This window comes from Phlebotomus papatasi, chromosome 2, assembly GCF_024763615.1.
Source record: "Phlebotomus papatasi isolate M1 chromosome 2, Ppap_2.1, whole genome shotgun sequence".
In the NCBI taxonomy this organism is placed as follows: Eukaryota; Metazoa; Arthropoda; class Insecta; order Diptera; family Psychodidae; genus Phlebotomus; species Phlebotomus papatasi.
This window is the reverse complement of record NC_077223.1, coordinates 89,083,321-89,106,075: the sequence shown is the minus strand read 5'-3', so window position 1 is coordinate 89,106,075 and position 22,755 is coordinate 89,083,321. Positions and strand designations below refer to the sequence as shown.

Genomic DNA, 22,755 nt, shown 5'->3' with positions numbered 1-22,755 from the left:
ATTGTAGTGTCAAGAATATCGAAATTCGAAATGGTGAGTACGTGAACTTGCCCTATAGGCTTCCGGTAGATTTTCGAATAGGTTTGGCTTGGCTTTGTCTCTTCAAAAGGTTGTTACTGAACGGAGCCAATATGGAGCATGCAGATGAACAAAAAATTGTTGCATTTCAAACAGTTTAACGTCTGAATTTTTCACTAATACGGCTGACGTTTCGGTTCCCTTACTGTTCGAATTTGACAGAGTCTACTGTATAAGGCTACAGCACCTCTGGAGTTGATTTGATGTATTTATTAATTAGTTCTAGTGAATTATCGGTCTTTTAAAGGCTGTCAACTTTCTCTCAGTAAAGAACGAGATCAATTCAGCAGAAACGGGCTTATTGATTTCATTGAATTTTTTAGGTCATCTCTCATTTAAGAGTTAGGGCTAATGAAAGTCAATGCAATAATAATTCGAGTCCCGATCAAAATCTCGAATGGAACACAAAATCCAGAAAGCCAAAATCCTTAGATCAAGATCCCGGAAAGCCAAAATCCTGAAAACTAAAATCCCGAAGTTTTAAGTCACATTAACTACTCCCAGGATTGCTCACGCTCCAATTTTGGCTGTTTGGATTTTGGATTTTTTGGTATTTTGACTTTCAGGATTTTGGATTTTCGAAATTTTGACTTTTCGGTATTTTGGCTAACGAGATTGTGGTCGCTTTGGGATTTTGGTTTTTATGGATTTTGACAAAATCAAAATTTTAACCTATTTGTTATTTGGCCCATTTGGGATTTTGGTCGCCACCGAATAATTGCGAACTGGCTGAATTAATGCTAAAAGGATATTGTTATATGTGTTTTTCTGAGTTCATAATTCGCTCGGAGTTGTCACTCAGAGAGATGCGAAATTCTAGAACTGTTCCGTTTTTGTGAGTTTATGTAGATTTAAGATTAATCTTAAACCCCGAATGCGGTCCTCCAGCTCCATATCTCGGCTTCTGTATGCCAGAGGTACACACGCAGTGCCGTTTCTATATTGCGGTATACCAGCCTTGGTTGGATCAGTTGCAGTGAATGTGTATTTGTATCGACAAATCTCTTTATGCCGAACCCGTTTCTGTACCAGCCTCTCTTGTTTAGGCGGTTCATGTTCAATGCATTAGGCAATACTTTTTCATCCATTCACTGGACTAATTCGATACGGCTGCTGAAAAATCTGCAGCTGCCGAGTTTCGAACCCGAGACCTAACAGTCATAGAGACATTACTCTACCAACTGATCCACTTAGGGTCTCCAGTTGTGTTTGTGTAAATCTTGGTGAGAAAAGTGGGTTAAATGCCCACTTATCCTCTGCAGAAGGGCTCTTTTGTGTTTGATCGTTAAAAGTGACACCGGTTGTCTGTGTCTGATCCCCCTCCTGGGATTTTAATATATCTTAAGTAATCAAAAGATCTTCTTGAGTAACTTCACTATGAAATGTCACAACATCCCTTTTTAAATACTATGGAAATTTTAAAAGGCCAAATTTGGTAGGGAATTATTTTCAAAAGGGACGTGGCCTAAAAGTTTACGCAGAAAGACTATATAAACTTGTTCTTTTTCAACCAAAATTATGAAACTGTAAACATTTAGTTTCACAACATCGAAATATTAAAAAGTTTCAATGTATTTTGTTTTTGAATTCTCAAAATATCGTAGGGTAAATTAAGCTAATTCAAAACCTGCTCCAAATGGAAATTTTTCTCTATTCCAAATGGAAACATCATTATTTTCATTATAAATACAGTACTAAATTATTATATTTATATATTTTCTATACCTCAGTTTAATTATTTAGTTAATTTTGCTCCAAATAAAGCGAAAATCCACTCATATTCACAAATTTTAATTTGTTAATTTCTCAGAAAAATTAAAAGTGTACCTTTTCACCATTGAATTTTTCATCGATTGACCATGTTTTCCAATGAAAAAGAAAATAATGTGACTGTTGTTTATTCGTTTTGTTTGTCATGTTTCTGGATAATTTTAGTTAAATTAAGTGTTAATCTTTATTGTTAATGGTACGTGAAGTTTTGAAATGAAATAATTATCTATTTCGTGGACAAAAAGGGTTTTTCTGAAGTGTCTGCAAATGCTTCAATAGGAAACCCCGGAAATATGATTTCTTTTGGAGATACTTTCTTATTGTTTTAGATGGGAAAGGAGAAAAGACCAGGAATAAGAACAAATCCTGCACTCAGGAGCAACTCAATAAGGTTTTGGAAGCCTTTCGTCGCGGTTTCAATTACAATGTTTGTCTCCAATTAGAAACATTCCCTAGTCTCCATTTGCATTAATTTATTTCCAATAGGAGCATTTTACGCTCGCGTATTTTTCTTGTATTTAAGAAGTTTTCAAATTATATCTAAAGAATTTTCACTAAACAGTAACATTCTAGAAAAGTCAAGGAGCAAACTAATGTAATTCTCTTCAGAAAAAAATTGAACTTAATATGCTGAGTATTCTGGCAAAGTTAAAGCGTCTGGAAATGGTTTTGAATTAGAACATTTACCCTACATCAAAATTGGACTAAAATTTTCAAAAATAGGATAAGAATAAAAAAAACTAAACTTACTTTTCTTTCCGCTTCTTTACTGGCAGCTGCAGCCTCTTCCCGGGCAGCCTTGGCTTCCTCAGCATCACGGAGAGATTCCTTGAATTGCGCCTGCAGTTTCTTAGCGTGCTTCAGAGCATCCTCCTTGACTTTGTTGTTCATCTCGAGAGTCGCTTCCATATCCTTGATATCACCCTCGAGCTTCTTCTTGGCCGCCACAGCAGCAGCTCGCTGTTTCCTCTCCTCATCCAATTCCGTCTCAATATCCCGGAGAGCTTTCACCAGACCACGCCTCTTCTCCTCTGACTGCTCCTCCTTGGCCTGAATATCCCGCTCGAACTGAGCCCTCAGTGCCTGCATATTGACTTCCAGACGCAACTTGGCATCTTCTGTGAGCTGCAGATCATCCTCCAATTCCTCATTCTGTGCCTTCAATTCAGCTAATTGACTCTCCAGGGCACGTTTTGCCTTCTCCAACTCATGCACATTCTTATCTGCCGTTCCCTGAGAATTGGCCAATTCATCGAGTTCATTCTGAAGAGCTTTGCGCTTCCCCTCGAGATCCTCAATTTTCTCGTAGGCTTCATCGAGTTCACGGGTGAGGGAGAGGACTTTTGTCTCCTTCTCACGTGCCTCTCGCTCAGCAATGTCCAATTCTTGCGTGTACTTCTCACTAATTGCCTTTTCTTCAGCCAGAACCTTGTCAAAGTTCTTCTGTTTCTTCTCCAATTCCAAGACCTTTGTCCTCTGAGCTCCAAGTTCAATTGTTGCATCTTCCAATTCCGACTGGAATTTCTTTTTACTCTTGTCCAATCGATCATTGGCCGCCTGAAGCTCCTGAATCTGATGCTGAAGTGCCTCAATGTCCTTATTCATCTTCTTCTTGGCCTCTTCGAGTTCCTTGGTAGCATCAACATCCTCTTCCGCCTTCTTTTTCATCTCCTGCACCAGATTCGTCATCTCTGCCAGTTTCTTCTCATAGTTAATCCTGGCCTCCTCATCTTCCTCCAGTTGCTCCTGCAGTGACTCCTTCTCCGACTCTAACTGACGCAATTTCGAACTCAGAGCCAATTTTGTGCGAGTCTCATCTTCCAAGGAAGCCTGAACTTCCGAAAGCTGAGCTTCCATATTACTGGCTGATTTGATGGCAGCCGAAGCTTTAAGCTCTGCATCTTCAAGTTGCTGCGAAATATTCTCACATTCCTGCTGCAACTTCACAGTCTTCTCCTGCAATTCCGACCGAGCACGTTCCACTTCAGCCAATTTCACCTGTAATTCAGCAATTTGCGATTCAGCCTGCTTCCGACGACGATCGTTCTCCTGTCGTGACGAATTGACATTATTGAGCTCAGTGGTCAAGTCCACATTTTGTGCTTCGAGGCTCTGCTTGGATTTCTCAAGGGTGGCCTTTGCCTTTCGCAGATTCTCCAGTTGCTCATTTAACGTGGACAATTCCTGGGAATGTTTGTGACGCATATCAGCTAAAGTTGACTCATGACTTGCTGTCTCCTCCTCCAAATTCTTCTTCAAAGTGGCCAATTCTTGTTCACGCTTCGACCGAAGCTCTTGCTGGGCTGCAAATTTTACAAACACGCTGCCTTAAATACTTTCCAAGGGGTAATTCATTTGGAAAAAATTAAGACTATTATTCGGGAAATTTTATATAAAAATGATACTTAAAAAATTGAACAAAAAAAATCCGGGTATTCTCAAAAAAGTTTTAAAAAACGAAAAAAATCCGAGAATTCTAGAAATTGACTGAAAAACTCAGGAAATGATCCTACGCCATGTTTGGTGGCCATTTTGTAAAGCAAAATGAGCAAAATGTATTTTTTTTGTTTACTTCCTCTATATAAGCATCTTTTTGGTTAAAAATTATCTTTTTTGTTGCTACACTGAGAGAAATCCGAAAAAGTTAAAATAACATTCCGAAAATTAGGTATATTGGGGGTTAAAGTTACCCTTTTTTCATGTTGATTTTACCCTCAAAAGGTTTAAAATTAACCTTAAAAAATGTTGATATATTTTTACACCTAAAAAGTGTTAAAGTTATGAGGAAAACAAGTTAATCGCACCCTCTTTTTTTCTCAGTGTACTTATGTTTTTCTTCTAAACTTCTTTTATGGTAAGTGTGCCAAATTTCGGCATAGTTGCATGCAAGCGCCAAAGTCTCAAGTTTGAAATGTAATATTTTTAATTCAAATTGATTTTTTTGTTACTTTTTTATATAGAATATTACTTGGAACCTTGTAGACAGTTTATCGCCTTTATTTTCTCTAAAATCATTCTTAATATATTTTAAAATGAATAAAAATGTAGAAATGTAAAATGTGGTCTATTTCAGCCACCTTAATTCTCATAGTTCTTTGCCCATGCGGAATTCTTCCAATACCTTTTTCAGATCATCTTGCTCGTCGAAGCAATATTTTTTTTCTTATTTTTTGCATTGTATACAATTTAGAGTACCGTGGTTGCGGGTAATTTTGCACTCTGCTGTTTGTGAGACTTTCATTAATTCTAGCACTTAATGATAGTCCTCGCCGAACCGGTCTACTATAAGAAAGTATATAGGAATATGTTGTACCAGGTAAGGTTCAATGATCCTCAAAAGGATATTTGTTGTTTCAGTAATATAGTCAATGAAATTCAAATATAGGTATTTTGACAAAAAGGCTCTGTGAAATATTATCTGAACGTCTAAGTTCAAAGTAGTAAATTGCCCAAATCTATTCTAAATTTATCTGGGTAGAATAATACACTTCGATTTTGTTCATTATTTTTATCAAAATACTTTTTATCACGATTATCTTCCTAAGAACGCATGATTTATGTTATAAAATTGCACATAATGGTCTTTCTAAAGCTTTATTATAGAAGTATTTGACTAAAAATTATCCAATTTTTTGAGAATTTAAGATAAAAGGGACAGATAATCCTAACCGGCTTATGTAGGTGAGATTCTTAACGTGAGCTAACTCGGAGTGCATGCAAATTCGATTTGGAGCTGAAGTTGGGAGACGCCATTCAGTTATCTTGAATCAAATTCGTGAAATTATACAAATTTTGTATTTAAACCAAAATATCAAGGATTTGGATGAACTGGCAGAAAAATGTTATATGGGTGAAATGTAGACCAGAATGTTCTCTATAATTTTGCCGTAGAACTTGAACTCATCGATTACTCAGAAGCCAAGATAAGCGAGGTTTTTTGTTTCTTAACTCGTTTTTTCATCCAGAGTTCCCCAAGTAGTCATTTGTTGAACTTCAACTAAATCAAAGAATTGTTGTATTTTGCGGGACTTTCCATTTAAACCCCTATTTTAAGTGTCTTGGTGGAGTAGAGGCAGTCAAATTGGCATCTGAGTGATTTCAAAGCGTTATTATTGGAAAAATCAATTTTTTCACACTTAAACGGCAAAATCGGAGTGATAGCGTAGTCTGAGTGGAAAATGATGTATGGACGAAATGTAGAGACAAATGTCCTCTACAATTATGTCGAAGTAATCATCAAAATCGGTTCAGCGACAGTCGAGATAATTGAGGTTATGTGATATTGAAATTGGTTTTTCGACTGTGGCGCCCCTGGTGTTGGTCCCACGAAGTTCAAATATTTTAGAAAGTTGTAGTATTTGGTAAGATCTTTCGTTTAAGCCCTCATTCATCAAAATCGGTCACATAGAACCGAAGATATGATTTTTTGAATTTCGTGAACTTTGACCCCTCATATCTCCGGTTCTGTTTTAACCACAGCGCGCATACGCACCATTTTGGAAACGTCCTAGACTGGACTACAACATACTAAAATTTCATTAACTTGCACAATGCCGTTTTTGAGAAAAGTGACTTTGAATTTCGATGAATTTTGACGCTATCACAGCGCCACCTATGGTGACTTTTTGAACTTCCATCTGAAAGTGCTCATCGAGACGAAACCAAAAAGGTAAAATTTAGGTCGCTATGTTAGTTAGAACCGGAGATAGAGGCCGGTCAATGTTCGAACTTTGACCCCTTATAGCTCGGGTCAGGGGTCTTAGATCGACTTAGAGTTTTTTTGTTTGATAGGTATAATCAACGGCTACAACATACTAAATTTTCAGCCCGATGCACAATGGAACTTTTGAGTTATTTAACTTTTAAGATTGAAAAATTTTCTTTTTAATAATAGCGCCCCTAGCGGTGGTTTTATGAACTTGCGATGTTAGAAGGGGAAGTGGCATTTCACGAGAGCTTTCCAAAAAGCCCTCACTTTTTAAATTCTGACAATTAGAACCGGAGTTATGGCCATTCTAAGAAATTTTTTTGGACCCTTATAGCTCGGGTCAGGGGGGTCGGGGGACCTTAAGTTTGGTATTGATGGAAAGCTCTAAGGCCCAGCTATAACATACTAAAATTTGAGCTCGCTCGATGCCATAGGAGCGGTGCTATTGAGAAAACAAAAAAAGGGGGGTCTTCAAAATGGCGGAAGCAGGGGTGGGGGGTGGGGGGACAATGCACCAAGTTGCAATTTTCACCCGATATATAACCTTTGCCGAAAACCGCAAGTCGATATCTTTTTTAGTTTAGGAGCTATTAAGCTCCAAAGAGCGGCCGGCCGGCCGGCCGGGAACGTAAAATAGCCACATATATATTCGTGATCAGGAAGTGGCGAAACACATTTTGGCCAAGTTTGAGGTCGATCGGAGGACATGAAATTTTGTTAGGATTATAGTAGGTGAGATTGTTAAGAATCTCACCTAATTACTGAGATCTACAAGATGGTATGATCGCCATCTTGATTTGACGTTTCTGTTCGCCATTTTGAATAACTGTCAAAACAAAAATCTCATCCGATTGAGCTGAAATTTTAGTATGGTGTTGTTGATGTCAAGGCCTTTTCAGAACATATAAAATCCGACCTAGGTCAAGCGATTGTCTGGATACAGGGGCTCAAAGTTCAAAAGTTTGACATTTTCATGAAGAACTACTGGGAGGACTGGGAGCTTCTTTTATCGAAATCATCACAAAAATGGCAGCGCTATCGTTATGACCAGCGCACAATAAGTTTTGTTTGTAAACATGTTTTCAAAATTTGCCATAGGAGTGAGCGAGATGACTAGATCGAGATATCACTCACTCTCATTGAAATGTCAAAAACATGTTTACTAAACAAAAGTTATTGTGTGTTGGGCATTAGGCGATGAGATCTAACATACAAACAATAAGAAATGTAATGTTTTTGTTTATAACAGCATATTCTGCAAACATGAAAAAATAAAAAAATAAATAAATACTTTCCGTTTATTTTTTTTTTAAATTGTGTAAGAGTAAATAAATAAAAGCCTCAACCATTTTCAATGGTTACTAAGGTATTTTTAGGTTTCAAAATTCAGGAGTAGAAAATAGAGATCGCACAAATATGAATATTTCAAAATTTAAAACTTTGAGCCTCTGTATCTAGGTAGAGGCTTGATGTAGACTAGAACATAGATACATTCTGAAAAGGTCTTGACATCAGCTACAACATACTAAAATTTCAACCCCATCGGACGAGTTTTAGGGTTTGACAGTTATTCAAAATGTCGGACAAAAACGTCAAATCAAGATGACGACAACGTCATCTTGTAGATCTCGTGCACCTTACCCTTAGAACTGAAGATCTTAATTGTCTTTTATTATCAGAAATTGTTAATTTTTTAGTATTTATTAAAAGTGCAAAGTCACCCGCAGCTTATCCCAAGTGCAAGCCTTTTTTCTTGATTTTTTAACATAGTAAAATTTTATAAAATTAATGCTAGTGGCACAGAATCCATTCATTAACAACTGAATACAAATAATTCTACCCATTCACCCAACTCCTCTCACTTTAACTATCCACTTTTAGAGGGTAAACTTGAAAACAGCGAAAAAAAAGTGCAGTCACCCGGAACGACGGTATGCAAAAATTAAAAATTCATTGAAATTCGAGAAACAGAAAATGTGGCCGGAATTTGGTACATTTGCCCAATCCCCATCAAAATCGTGTTAGTTTGGTATATTTTGTAAATATCTTTAATGATTTCTTTCATTTTCGGATAGGACAGACATAACCTCAATTAATTGCTTTCATCGATTTTTTAACTCCAAATATTTAAAAATTAATCTCAAATATTTGGAAAGTGCTGATTTATAAATTCTCCAATTTGAGACGTTTTTTTTGGTAGTTTATAAACCCGTTTAATTTGCTGGGTAAAAATACTTCATGGGGAGCTCTATCTCGTGCGTTCGAGCATCCCGTAAAGCTAAGACGCTTTGTCATCTCTCTTATTTCACTTTTTGGTTTTGTATAATTATTTGAATGAAGTAATACAGTAGACTCTCTCAAATTCGGGCATTTGGGACAGAAATGTCAACCGAATTAGAGAGAAATTCAGGCAGAAAACTGATTGAAATGCAACGATTTTTTGTTCATCTGCATACTCATATTGAGTTTACATGCTTATTGTCAAGAGCATGACGTTTCCTATGTTTCTAGCGTGCCGAAAAAACTTTGGAGTTTATTCGGTGTTTTCTGTCATTGTGGAATGAATTAGTTAAAAATACTAATACAAAATAAAAGCCAATTTAATATGGAATGGTCAACCGAAAACCCCAAATTGGCGACCTACGTATTTTCGGAGATATCTCGTGAAATTTGTACGAAAACAGGAAAAAATTTACACTAAAACTGGTCGCATTTTTCAGAGCTAATGTCGCACCCTTGCTCATTGCTATTATAAATTTCATGAAAACCTCTTAATACTGAAAAATCACATCAAAGCTAAGACAAATCATGACAAATTTGAGCATATTTGCGTCATTTGATAATCATAATCGAATTTGAAAAATGTCAACAAACTTTTTTCGAATTTAACTGTCGCCCGAATTAAAAATTAGCCCGATCTTAAAAGAGCCGAATTAGCGAGAGTCTACTGTATTCACATTTTATCATTGGTCTGCATATTGTAATGGTTTTATCCAGTTTTTATGATCCTCAGTACAGTTTGTGTGAAGCAAAGATGCATCATATTGGTCATTCGCGTATCTCAAAAAGTTTACTAATTTCAAGCTAAAAGACTGAATTATCTGCATGAGAAAGTTCCCGAGAAGACGCGTGGATTATTAATAATCAAATGAATAATTCACAATTGAAAATTCTTACCTGCAGTCGTGTCTAGAGAATCAAGTAGTTCATTCTTGAGGGCTTCGAGCTCTTCACTGAGATCGCGACGGATCTTCTCAGCCTTGGCCCGAGCCATCTTCTCAGCATCCAAATCCTCCTGAATCTCCGCCAAGTGAGACTCCATCTCACGCTGAGCCTTCTGGGCACTGGCCTTAGCTGCAGCCTCCTCATCGATCTTCATGAGGGTCTGCGTGAGTTCCTCTTCACGTTTCGTCAGTTGCTGCTGCATCTCGTCAATTTGAGCCCGACGCTCATTGAGTTGCTCCTTGAGATCCGCCACTTCCGTCTCAATTTTGCGTTTTGTGCGATCAGACTCTTGACGCTGCTGATGATCTTTCAGCAGACGCTCTTCTAGCTCAACAATTGTGGCTTCGTGTTTAGCTTTCAATTTGCCCAAGTGCTTAGCTTTTTCTTCCTCTTCGGCGAGGGTCTGGGACAGATCATTAGCACGCTCCTCGAGCATCTTCTTCTCCTTTTGCAACTTCTGATTCTGATCTTCAGTCAGAGCAAGTTCCTCTTCATACTTCTTAATTTTCCCATCGAGCTGAACCTTTTCCAACTGCAATTTCTGCCGAGCAGCTTCCTCCTCCTCTAGCTGCTCCTCGAGATCCTGAATATTCAACTGAAGCTTCTTCTTTTCCGTCGCCAGAGAATTAACACGTTCCTCCTCTTCCTCAATTCGTGCCTCCAGGTCCTGCATCATCTCCTCGAGTTCCTGCTTCCTGGCCGACAGACGCATTCGACTCTCCTCAGCCTCAGCACAAAGCTCAATCTCTGCCTGAAGCTGCTCTGCCAACTGAGTCTTCTCCTCCACGGCCAATTGGAACTTACGCTCATAATCCTGAGCACTCTTGGACAAAACTTCCAGTTTCTCACGTACCTGCTTCAGCTCATCCTCTTTCTGTACCAACTTTTCTTCCTGCTTCGTCACCTCGAGCAGAGGCTTAACCTTGGTGTACAGACGCCACCATTGCCAGTTCCTCAGCTTCAAATACGCCGCACAATTTCGCTGAATTATCCGGATGGCATTGAGCTGCTGCAGACGCTTCTGGTAGTTACGCCTGGCCAGAAAGCCACGACAGAATGCCTGGAAGTTGACTATCAAATCGGTAATCTTATAGTCACGCTCCTCCTCCAAGTGTGCCAAGACACCAGCCCTGAAGAAGATCTTCGACTGCCCAACACGGTACAAATTTGAATCCAGCTCGAGAGCCTGGATCATGCGCTCGCAGGCCTTCTTGCCGTCCATGAAACCCTTGGGAATGACGTTGGGCGTAAGCAGCTCGTATCTAGAAAATTAATAACGATCATTATTTAGCACGCGTAACAAATATGTAAGGATTTCTTTCATTTAAAACAACTCAACAGACTTACTGACCAATTGTGAATATTGATGATAAATTTTCTGTACTATATTTTTTGCTCTTGAGAATCTTTATGAAACTTGGAAAACAATTATAATGGAACAATATTTCAGTACCCTCCGATTACTGCGATTTTACTCAAAAATTTTGTAGCGATATTTTCTTCTGACATTTCAGACATTTTTCAATTCAAATTTTGTTTTTTGAATTTATATCAATTAATTTTTTAGAAATATTAAGACTTAGTGCATTTTCAGAGTACCTTGCGTATTAGAAAAATAGGGTTTCAGAAAAAATCATTTATAATACTTCGTATAGGGCATTGAAGGACAATAAGAACACTCTGGGAAAACATTTATCCTTTACCGGTTTCTAATTGGTTTGGACCGATTTACAGATCACTCGAAAGATCGCCCAAAGTAGCGCAAGAGTAATAGAATCGATTTTCAAGCAAAAATTAATTATCGGTTCAGTACCGCTTCATAACCAATTGGAAGGAGATCTCAATGGCGCAATAGGCAAGACCGTTGGCTCTTGGGCGGTGAGATCTCTGACTTGACTCTCACAGCTGTGAGTTCGACTCCCGCCCGGTGCAAGCAACTGAATGTCGAGTAAAAGACATTTTTTTCACTGTGATAAAACGTAATAAAATGTAGTTTTACTATATGGAATCCGGCCGATAATTTGATGCAATAGAGAAAACACACGGAATTTCGACCTGGTTCTTCTCCTCCTTTATTCTCTAGTCAACGTTTCGGAGCTGAATGGCTCCTTCCTCAGGTATGAAAATTGGTGGGAAAAGGGTGTCAGGGAATTCTTTCACTATCACTTTTACATATATGGACGATGTGCGTTAGAAAGAGTAGGGGAGACAGGGGCAAAAAGTCACAAAACGGATATTTTATTTTTTTACAAACTACGTGAACGCCCCAGAAATTTCTAATTAGCGCAGTTTTATAGGAAATTTACCGCTCTACAACTTTATGAAAGTAATTTTTTCTCTATTTTGTAAGGAAATACATTTATCGATCCGTTTTCTAAAAGGTAATTTTGAGACCATTCTCAAAAATGATGGGGCAAATGGTATCAGGCATGGAATATTATCACATTTTGATTCGCTTTGTTACAGGATTCCGTACATTTAAAAAAAAATACTTAGATAACATATTTTCATAGGAAATTTATTCCTCTACATCTTTGTAAAACACAATTTTCTCGATCTGAACGATAAAAACGCTTTTCAATTGACGTTTCTTTTGACGTGAGACATCATAAATTGTTTCGGTTTTTCTTACTTTTTGCTCCACACCTTTTGTTACTTTTTACCCCAAGTGGTCGTTCTTAGGGCAGAATCACATTGACAGTAAAATGCTCACCGTCACCGTCATAGCCTTACCGTATTTTGTTAATTTACGCATTTTCATTGCATTTCTTACTCGAATTCTCAATTACCGTATTATCTCATACTCGGTGGCACTAAAAGTGAAAATAATATAAGAAAATTGAAGAAATAAAACGAAAATGCGATAAACGGTGAGCAAAAAAACTGTACGAAAAACTGTAGCAAAAAAATCCTACAGTTTTTTTTGCTCACCGCGTTTATCGTATTTTCGTTTTATTTATTCAATTTTGTTTTACGATTTTCACCTAGTGCCACCGAGTATGAGATAAGGTAATACGGTAATTGAAAATTTTCGTAAGAATTGCAATGAAAATGTGTAAATCAGCGAAATACGGTGAGCATTTTACTGTCAATGTGATTCTGCCCTTAATAAAAAGATTTCTTGAGAAAAAAACTTTGTAAAATTCTAAAATAGATAGAGGCTTCATATTCAAAGAATCCAAATCATTTAGGAAATAATCATCAGTGCATAAATTTTGATTAATAAGTAGGTAATAATTGATATATTCTGCAAGGAAAATATTTCAAAAATAGGGCTAAAAATTTTGATGTTTTTTATTTTCTAAATTCCTTGTTCGAATTCTAAGAAACATACAACATCTATGAAGGTCTATGGAAGCTATCTATGGAAAAAATTTTAAGCCAGTATCTTATTTATCTTGGAATATATTGAAATTTGAAATTTTCGATTTGTGACTTTTTGCCCCAGCTTCCCCTACACTCTAGTGGAGTAATATGACGAGTAAGATATTACTGTTCGTATTAATTGTTTTTTGAATCATATTACAGGTAATTATAGAAATTGCGTGCCAACTGTGATTCGGTCAGTTTTCGAGCGACACACGAGAGAGAGGCATGATAAAACCCTTGCTATCTTTTTTTGTCATTCTTGCAGTTCAGAAAATATTAATTTTAATAATATTAATCTTATATGTGACATGGTCATGAAGCTTTTAGTAACTTACAGTGAGTGTCAAAAGTTTGTTGCCTCGTGTGTGTTCGGAGATCATGTGCAAAAAAGTTATAGAAAAATTACTTTTTAAAATTTTTCTTTTTGCAAATCAGTTGCCTGTAATCCTTAGATTTTATTTATGTATTTCGAAAAAGAAATCATTTTATTTCATGTTTAAAATAATTGTTTTCTAAAATTGTTCATTTTTGATGCCTCAAAAGTTTGTTGCCTCATTTGAAGGAACCTGTGTCCAGACTATTTAGCTGGGATTCTTTACATTCTTTTTATGGTACTTGTCTAGGCTAATTGCTAAAATTTTAGCGTCTTTTGGTTAATTGTCGTTTTAAATCATATTCTCGAAAGCCTTTTAAACATTATTGTTTGTTGTGGAATTATTTAATAAATTGTCTTAGCGGAACTTTTTAACTGTGTACTTAAATTCCAATACAGTAGACTCTCACTCAATCGGCTCTTTTTCAATCGGGCGAAAAAAATTTGTTTACAATTTTCACGTTTAATTATGAAGCTAATTCGCCCAAATTCGCTGTAGTTCTTTCTATTTTATCGTGAGTCTTTATAATTGAGCGCTTTTTGTTGAATTTACAAAGGCTTTGACGCCCAAATCTATCGCTAAACCGGATGACATTTTGCCCCATATTCCTGATTGAGAGAGAGTCTACTGTATTCTCATACTCTGAATGGTATATGTCTTGGCTTACAGTTTTTAATTTTTTTATCGTCAAGCAGAATCAAGCAAAAGTCAACGTCTAAAGGCATTAAAAATCCAGAATCAAATAGGAGTCTAAGAAATGAATGGATTAACTTTCAATTTTTGAAGATTCATCTAATTAACCACCATTAATTTTATTTTCCGAAAACCCTAAATTCTCGAACTGAAATGATAAACTGTCCTGAAATTTTAATTATTCCAGAGAGACTTTTTTGATCAAATTTCGCTAGAGGAGCAAATTTAATTAGTGAAGAAGAGCAATAAAATGACTATAAAAGTCATTTCTGGAGTAGCAAAACGACCAACAAGAGATGCGATACTATTTCTAAATTTTAATATGAATTTAATGCAAAATCCAAAGATAGAGTCTCCAAAAAGGCGGATCTTAATTTCGCCTCCAGTCAATAAAATGCTACTTTTGGACATTTATCTGAAACTAAGAGAGTGTGATTTCTTTTGGAGAGGGGAGAATTCAACTCACCTTTGTCTGAACTCCTGGAATGGAATACGATTGGGGAAGCCCTGGCGACAGATGCGAATTCCCTCGAGGACACCGTTGCACCTCAGTTGATCGAGCACGAGTGGAGCATCAATTTTCCCGGCTCTCTTCTCATGATTGGGTATGATGCAACGAACAAAATTGGGATTTGTATTCTTGAGGGTGTCCATCAACTTGGCCAATTGCTCCTTGTACAGATGAGATACCGTCCTGAACATTCCCTTGCGTGTTCTCGCGCCGAAAGTCGTATCCGTGAGCGCCTGCTGGGCCATTCCCACAATTTCAGCATCCTTCCAGATCTGCACAACAAATGGATCTTGGGATGCTTGAAGAAGACTCACAATATTCTCATTGAGTGGATCCATATTCTTCATCAGCCACTTGCTGGCCAGATAGTCCACGCGTCCAGCATAGTGAACAATGGAGAAGTCGGCAACACCCCTGAAGTCTGTCTTGACGAATTTTGGATGCATCGAATGGGCCGATACGAGTTTGTCCACAAAGGTCTTATCTGTGGCTTTAGGGAACCAACACTCTTCATCGAGGAGTGCCATAATTCCCCCAGGTTTATCAATCAAATCAATTGTTGGCTGCAAATCTAGGCCAAAATCGATAAATTTCCACTCAATACCCTCTCGTTGGTACTCTTCCTGCTCCAGTATGAACATTGTGTGATTGAACAATTGTTGCAATTTCTCATTCGTATAGTTAATGCACAATTGTTCAAAGGAATTGAGTTCGAAAATTTCAAAACCTGCCATATCGAGGATACCAATAAAGGAAGCCCCCTGTCTCTTAGTCCTATCCAGAGAACGATTAATCCTGGTCACGAGCCACTTGAACATCTTTTCATAGCAAGCCTTAGCAATTGCTTCCACAGCAAATTCAACTTGTTCCTTTGTCTGGGCTTTAGTCACAAAGTCCCGACCAACTTTAATGCGTGGCGTTAGGAAGGCTCGGGTCATATCCGTGACATTCAACCCAAGAAGATGAGCAATCTTCTGAGCTACCGTATTATCCGGCAGCGTAGCTTGATCTGAACTACGTTCCTGCTTGAATTTCATACATCCAAACAACAATACCGAACTCACAATCCGGAAAATGGAATTAAAATCATCCTGGGTCATTCCCATAATATTCATACTCTTAACAGTTGCCTGAAATTCCGCATAGTCATCAACTCCTGGCACTGGTAAACCACCATTCGATAGGAAAGGATATGACTTAACATCATCCAAAATGAACTTTTCACGCTGTTCTGGTGATGCTCCAGCCAGCAATTGATAAAAAATATGGAATGTTCTTTCATCCTTAGCCTGTCGAATTGCTCGAGACTTTTCCAGCAAATATGTCTCAATATTTGCTCCCGATATGTAACCAGACGCATCAAAATTGATACGAATAAACTTTCCCTGGTTATTTTTTTTAATAATGACGCGACGAAGAAAGAGAAATTTATACGTAAGTCACTCATCTCAAATATCAATTGAGATATCCATTTTCATCATATTGGTAAAGCAATATAAATCATATATATATAAAGAGGCAAAATGATACTTACAAAACGCGATGAATTGTCATTCTTCACAGTCTTGGCATTTCCGAAGGCCTCAAGAATTGGATTGGCTTGCAGCAATTGTTGCTCCAATTCGCCCTGAAATAATTTACGATATTGTACCACTCAATTAGACATTCCCATTTTAACAAAAGCATATATATTGTTGTCACATAGTATAGCACAGCACTTATGATAGGAGAAAATAAAGTTTAGTAGAAAGACTAATATATAGAAAAGATAGAAGACTGCATTACAAACACAAAGCACGGTAAAGAAGTAGACAATAAATCACATCATTTTGCATTATCATTATTCTTACATTATTACTTTTCTTTTGCTTAATTTGCATTTATCTCACACACAAAAGCATGCACAAGAAAACAAATTAGTGATAAATGGTCATAGGATCGGGAGATATTGGAATATAATGATGAACCAGATTATCTAAATTGCATATTTAAATTCTTATTTATCATTTTATCACATTATTATGAATGCTTTTGAGCTTGTAGGGTGAAGTCTACACTTATGGATGTTATATACTTATGGAAAGCGTGCAAAAATCCCAATTTCTCACCTAAAACAGATTGCGAAAAGTCATAAAATTATTATTTTATAATATGATTAACAAATTTTGTGATTTTTCAAAATCTGTTCTATGTATTAACTTAAGATTTTTGCAAGCTGTCCATAAGTGTATAACATCTATAAGTGTAGACTCTACCCTACTCTTTGAGTCATATAAAAAAAAAAGATATCGTTTACAATCTTTACAATAATGTTGTGGGAAAAATTGCGTCCACCGCCGTCTTAGTGTTGATAACTAACCCCTTAAGCAAAGCACCCCTACAGGGTGAGTCTATTGAACTGAAACTTTTCAACATGTTGTATTTTTTTCATTTCAAAATGATTTTTTTTATGAACATTTGAAGTTTTTGACATAACCACCATTGGCATGGACTACGATCCTGAGGATCCTGAGTTTTCTAGTAAACGCAAACGCATCGCAAGCTGCACGAAAACGTGTGCTTTCGAAGTACGAGCAAATTCACAACAAGCTATCTTCAGCTTATCGATACTTTACTATTTTTTTGTCCTAATTATTGATCAGAAGTCAAACGGATTTGCATCTGAGAATAATGGATGGCATTTATGTGTCTGAAATGAACAACAAAATGTATTTTTCGGCCAAACTTGTTTGGCACGCGATTTCTGTGATCATACCGTGTCTTGTTGGAACCTCCAGAGTGATGTCAATATCAATACACTTACAGATCATATTTAAAGTATTTTCTTCTTATTTCCTATTTACCATTCTTTGCTTTTTTTATTCTAAATATTGCAATCATGATCATCAAATTCCTCAGACAAGTAGATTTTCTTGCAACTTTTAGTTATCAACGCATTGACGGATTCATGTTTGATTTTACGACAATTGCATGGTACCTATTTTTTCCTTATTTCTCTGAATAACCTCTCGCCTTGCCTTTTCTGGAGAACTTGTGAGAATTGTAGAGAAAAAAAGTGAAGCTATTTTTCACTTTTCGTTGAAAAATTAGCACATAGGGGGAACTGGGGCAGTAGTAATCTGGGGTAGTTGTAAACACTGTGATTTTTTTCATTAATTTTAAGACTCCAGAGGATAAAACCCATAAGCATTCATAGATACCATGGGGATGTATGTCCACAGATAAATTGGTCAATAAAATCCTAATATACTTTAAAAATAAAAATCATTTTCCTGAAAATGTTGATATTTCGATTATTTTGATCATTTGGATTTCCACCTGGAAATTAAAAATTGTGTAAAATAATCGAAATGTAGCAATACCAGTTCTTTCCTACATCTTTTAGGATTATATTAATGCATTTACTAGAGAAATTGAGATACTCATTACTTTAAAAGAATTAATAATTGGTCAGAAAACAGCATTTGGGGTAGATGTAAACAGGCAATTTCAATTTACAAAATGAGTAGGTAAAAGAGCGGGAAATTGACCTTCATGCGAAATATCTATAATTCATAGATTACGAAAAAAATTGGTGGCGCTGTGTTCAATAAAAAGTCACATGATGTCAAAATATGGGGAAAATCTATTGAAAAATGTCTTTGATATGCATGCTTTTAGTTTTTTGCTATTTTAATTATTCTTTGTAAAAAGTGTCGTGATTTTTTGAAAAATATACAGTCTTTATATATCTCTTAAGTAATTAAAATAATCGAGAGTGGTGCAAAGTTAATTTCAAGGGTGGGAAAAAAGGTGTTTACATCCTCCCCAGAAAGTGGTTACTTCTACCCCAGGTATTTTGTGAAAAGAGAAAAATGCACAGGGACACAAATTTTATTTTTATGGAAAACTCAATTGTTTTCCAGCATCCGCATTACCCTCGACGAATTGCCTATACCCAAGGGTAAAACATGAGCTAAGAAATATTTTCCAAAAAATCAGGGTGTCCTTGGAAAATCACCTCAAATTCGCATGTATCGAAAATGGTTACATGTGCCCCAGTCTCCCCTATTGCACCGCAACTTAAACAAATTTACTGGTAATTCTTGTATTATTTCAGCGAACATTACGAAATATGTATTAGTTTTCAACACACAATTTCGAAATCTATCAGAATGATAAGTCAATTCTCTTTAGAAAAAAAAATTGCCATTAATTTTTAATTCCTCTATATAGAAAAAACGTATAGAAAAATGAATGTCGAGAGGCTCTTGCCTGTATCAAATTATATTTCAAAAGACAGATTTTCCAGGTAAAAAAAAAATCATAGAGTAGGGAAAGTGCTCATATTTTGGGACAGCTTGTAATTTCGGACACTTTGAGGGTAATTTTGGACATTATAAATAAATTGATTAAAATTATAAATACGTTGAATTTTGAACATAATTTGAATTTAATTTCCTTTATTGAAACTTCAGTGTGAGCAGTTTCTTAAATGAAATATGACGGAACTTTATGTTTACTTCTGTATTATTAAGCTGTGGTGAAATACTAACAATCTTTCCTCGATATTTTCAAGTGATATTATTAAATATTCATTGAACATTATGTCGATTCACGTTAATAGTGATTTGTTCATTTAATCTGAAGTAAGGTTTGGTTCATGAATTACGTTTGTCGTGTGAAAAATTAACAATTTTGTCAGAGATTCACTAGTGAGGCTAGCTATTTCGGACAGGTGTTTTATTTCTCGAAATATCGAAAATTTTTAGCTTTTGTGATGACTAGGTTGGAAACATGCCTGAAGAAACAAAGAATCATCATCTCTACGAACGAGATGAAGTGCAAAAAGCCTTAAAAGAAAAGAGTCCTGGAAAGACGAAGGAATGCGTGAATCAGCGCGTACTTGGAATATCGAAGTCAGGTCACTTTAGTGAATGATACAGGAAGCTTCCGGGCTCCTTGGAACATTCTATAGTATTTTCTAATAAACAGGAATGTGACTTGATAAGTTAAGTTCTTTAAATGAAAAACAATGGGCATCCTATTGAGGCAGATTAGCTGTCCAAAATTACAAGCAGTGTCCAAAATTACAAGCAAGGCGTATAAAATTTCAGTCAAATTCTCTACATATTTATTTTTTTTTAAGCGTATTAAGATTAATTTTAGAAAAAGCAAAGACGATAAACTGTTTGTTAAGGCTCTAAACGACACTTCCTAATGATTTCATTCGTGCTTATATGCATGCTGTCCCAAATTATGATCACATCTCCTATATAACTTCTCACTATCCATTTCCTTCAAAATTTTATGATACAAATCAGAAATTAAACTTTATCTTCTATTTTGAAAATATGGATAATTTTTTTATCCTTTACATTTTTTTAGTTTTCTCACTAAAATAGTTATATTCACAAGAAGTTAATTAGTTGTAAAAAAAAAAGGATAAATTGCAAAATCATAAAATTAAAGAGAAGCATAAATCATAAGTAAAGATCACTACTGAAACAAAGTTTTCTTTCTGTTACTTTCTTTAATGGCTCTACACATCATCTGCACAGAGTACAGACGATTTCCTTCAAAAAAGCAATTTTTGACGAAAATTGCTCCCAATATGTAGAGGCCTTTAGTCCAGTTTTTGCCAACTATTCGCCATCGAAACGCCATTTTTAAGTAATTTATAAATAAGATAATTTAAATGAATATGAAATAAAATTTAAAATAACAAATTATATAATAAAAAAATACTGTTTCAAATATTGAATAAGCCTGTAAATTCCTTACTGCAAAAGCGCAATAGAAAATAATTTTCAATCATGCAGAAATTTTGTGAAATGAGGATACATCTCACAGTGATCATTTTCATCGATTTTCAAGCCAGTAGAGATGATATTGAAACCATAAAAAAGTCTAATGTGCAGTATTGAATCAAACACAAATTACAGACAGCACACAAGATACTAAAAAAGCATCACAGACTTCACAAACACATTTCATACTTTTTAGAAAGAATTGTGCCTCATTTGCCCACAAGATATTTGCATATTGCAATTTTGCCTCAATTTCCACGACTAAACATTAATGCACAGTTGTTCCATGCCCTCTTAATAGACTTATTTGTCCAAACAGAACCAATTCACCCAAAGAAAATTTCACTTTGTCAATACAAAATGCAACAGTTAGAGAAGGAGATGGTGATCAATGGAGATCAATGAGAAATTGAGCTGATCTTGAGTAATTGAAAGTTAAATTGAATAGAGTTCGATAGAGAGTCAAATGAAGAATAATTTAAGAGTGCCTTCCCCCCATTTTGCATTGATGCAAAGTCTCCAATAAACTCTGTTACATCTCAAGATACAGTCAACAATTCAAAGTATTTTTTCTCAGTTCCACACAAAAATCTGCCTGTTTTAAATCAATGCAGCAAAATCATTAAAATTTTAAACTTTACGAAAATTATTACGTGCACTTCTTTCTCAAATTTTATCAAAGAAAACATTTACGCAATTAATACCAAAAAAATGTTAAAAACAACAAACAGCAAAGTGCAATAATTGAGTCAGCAAAAAAAAAACTCAATTTCCTTCCTTGCATCATAACAATCAAATTAAACTAAATGATACGACAGCGAAGAAGATAATCAATACAATGTTATCAAAAATTAATGTTAACAAATTTCCAAAGGCAAATTCGAATGTAGATTTTTTTTCTTGTAAGAAAATACTTTACCGCAAATGTTGTTGTGTGGTTCTGCACAAAACACAAACGCAAGGATAAATCACGAAGGAAAACGAAAAGAAAAGTCAGTCATCAAATTCATTTTTAGCATCCTTCAACAAATGTTATGATTAATATTGTCAAATCAAAAAAGACGCAAAAGGAAAAAAAATATCGTTCCTTAAAAGGTAAAAAATAAAATATTGGTGTTATATGAACATTGATTAAAATTATATGATAAAAAGAATTTAAAAAAAAATTAATGGAAGGTTACCCAAAAAAAAAGTTAATGTCAACAAAATACAAGAAAGGAAAATTTTGTACTCACAATAATAAGAGCTGGGCTGGGTCCCTGCATTGATGATTGTTGATTTGTGTTGATTTTGTGTGAAGAAGTTTTGAAGAATCAGTGCGGAGGTGCATCAAAAAGCATTTTGAATAACATCCGATTTACAGCGTGGAGAGGTGTTTTACAAAAGGTTTTTGTAAAAATTTTGAGGAATAGCAAAAAAGAAAATAAAAAAAGGAATATATACACATTAATTACAAAAGAATAACATTAGCGTATAACGGGTAATGAAATAGTGAAAACTTAGCTTTATATTTTAAAACTAGCGCTTATATATATTTTTTATTTTAATAAAAAAAATGGGAAAAATGAAGCCACTAAATGTTTCTTCAAATTAAAAATGAATAGAATGACTTTAATTATTCTAATTCCAAAATTAACTAATTAAAACTAACTTAAACTTGTATATCAAGTATTAATCGAGCTCAACAACTCTAATTCTAGCAATTTCGACGTAAATTCAAACCCGGTTATATAATTTCTATAACTCTTATCACTTAATTAGAACGGTCCGGATCAAAATCCCGGAAGCCAAAATGCCAAACGCCGGAATCTCGACAAGGACAAAATCCCAGAAACCAAAATTCTGAAAACCAAAATCAAAAGAAAAAGTCGAAATCTCGAAAAGAAATCCTGAATAGCCAAAATATCGAATGGATCAAAATTCCGAAAATACCAAAATTTTGAATAAGCCATTTCTCGAAAAGCCAAAATCCCTATGGTTCAAAATCCCGAAAGCTAAAATCCAGAACGCCAAAATCGCGAAAAACCAAGATCCCGAAAGCCAAGATCCCAAAAGCTAAAAACTCGAACGCTAAAATACTGAATTCCTAAAAGTGTATTTTTTTTTGGCTTTTTTGGGAATGTGGCTTTTAAGGGTTTTAGCTTCCGTGATTTTGACTTTTGACTTGCTTTCGGGATTTTGATTGGTACCGGATTATAATGCAAAAAAACTAATGTTCTTTGATTTATGTTCAAAATA

General features: G+C 35.6%; 1 protein-coding gene across 1 annotated transcript in view; it reads right to left on the bottom strand.

Annotated features, from left to right (window-relative positions):
- The window catches only part of LOC129804877 (myosin heavy chain, non-muscle), a 77,588-nt gene that overhangs the window by 10,457 nt on the left and 44,376 nt on the right, over nt 1-22,755 (bottom strand). The window contains exons 5-9 of the mRNA XM_055852546.1: nt 21,753-21,776; nt 16,263-16,355; nt 14,684-16,113; nt 9,734-11,043; nt 2,599-4,151 (exon numbers count right to left, since the gene is read on the bottom strand). Coding sequence (XP_055708521.1) covers nt 2,599-4,151; nt 9,734-11,043; nt 14,684-16,113; nt 16,263-16,355; nt 21,753-21,776 — 4,410 coding nt within the window. The remainder of the gene's footprint in view (nt 1-2,598; nt 4,152-9,733; nt 11,044-14,683; nt 16,114-16,262; nt 16,356-21,752; nt 21,777-22,755) is intronic.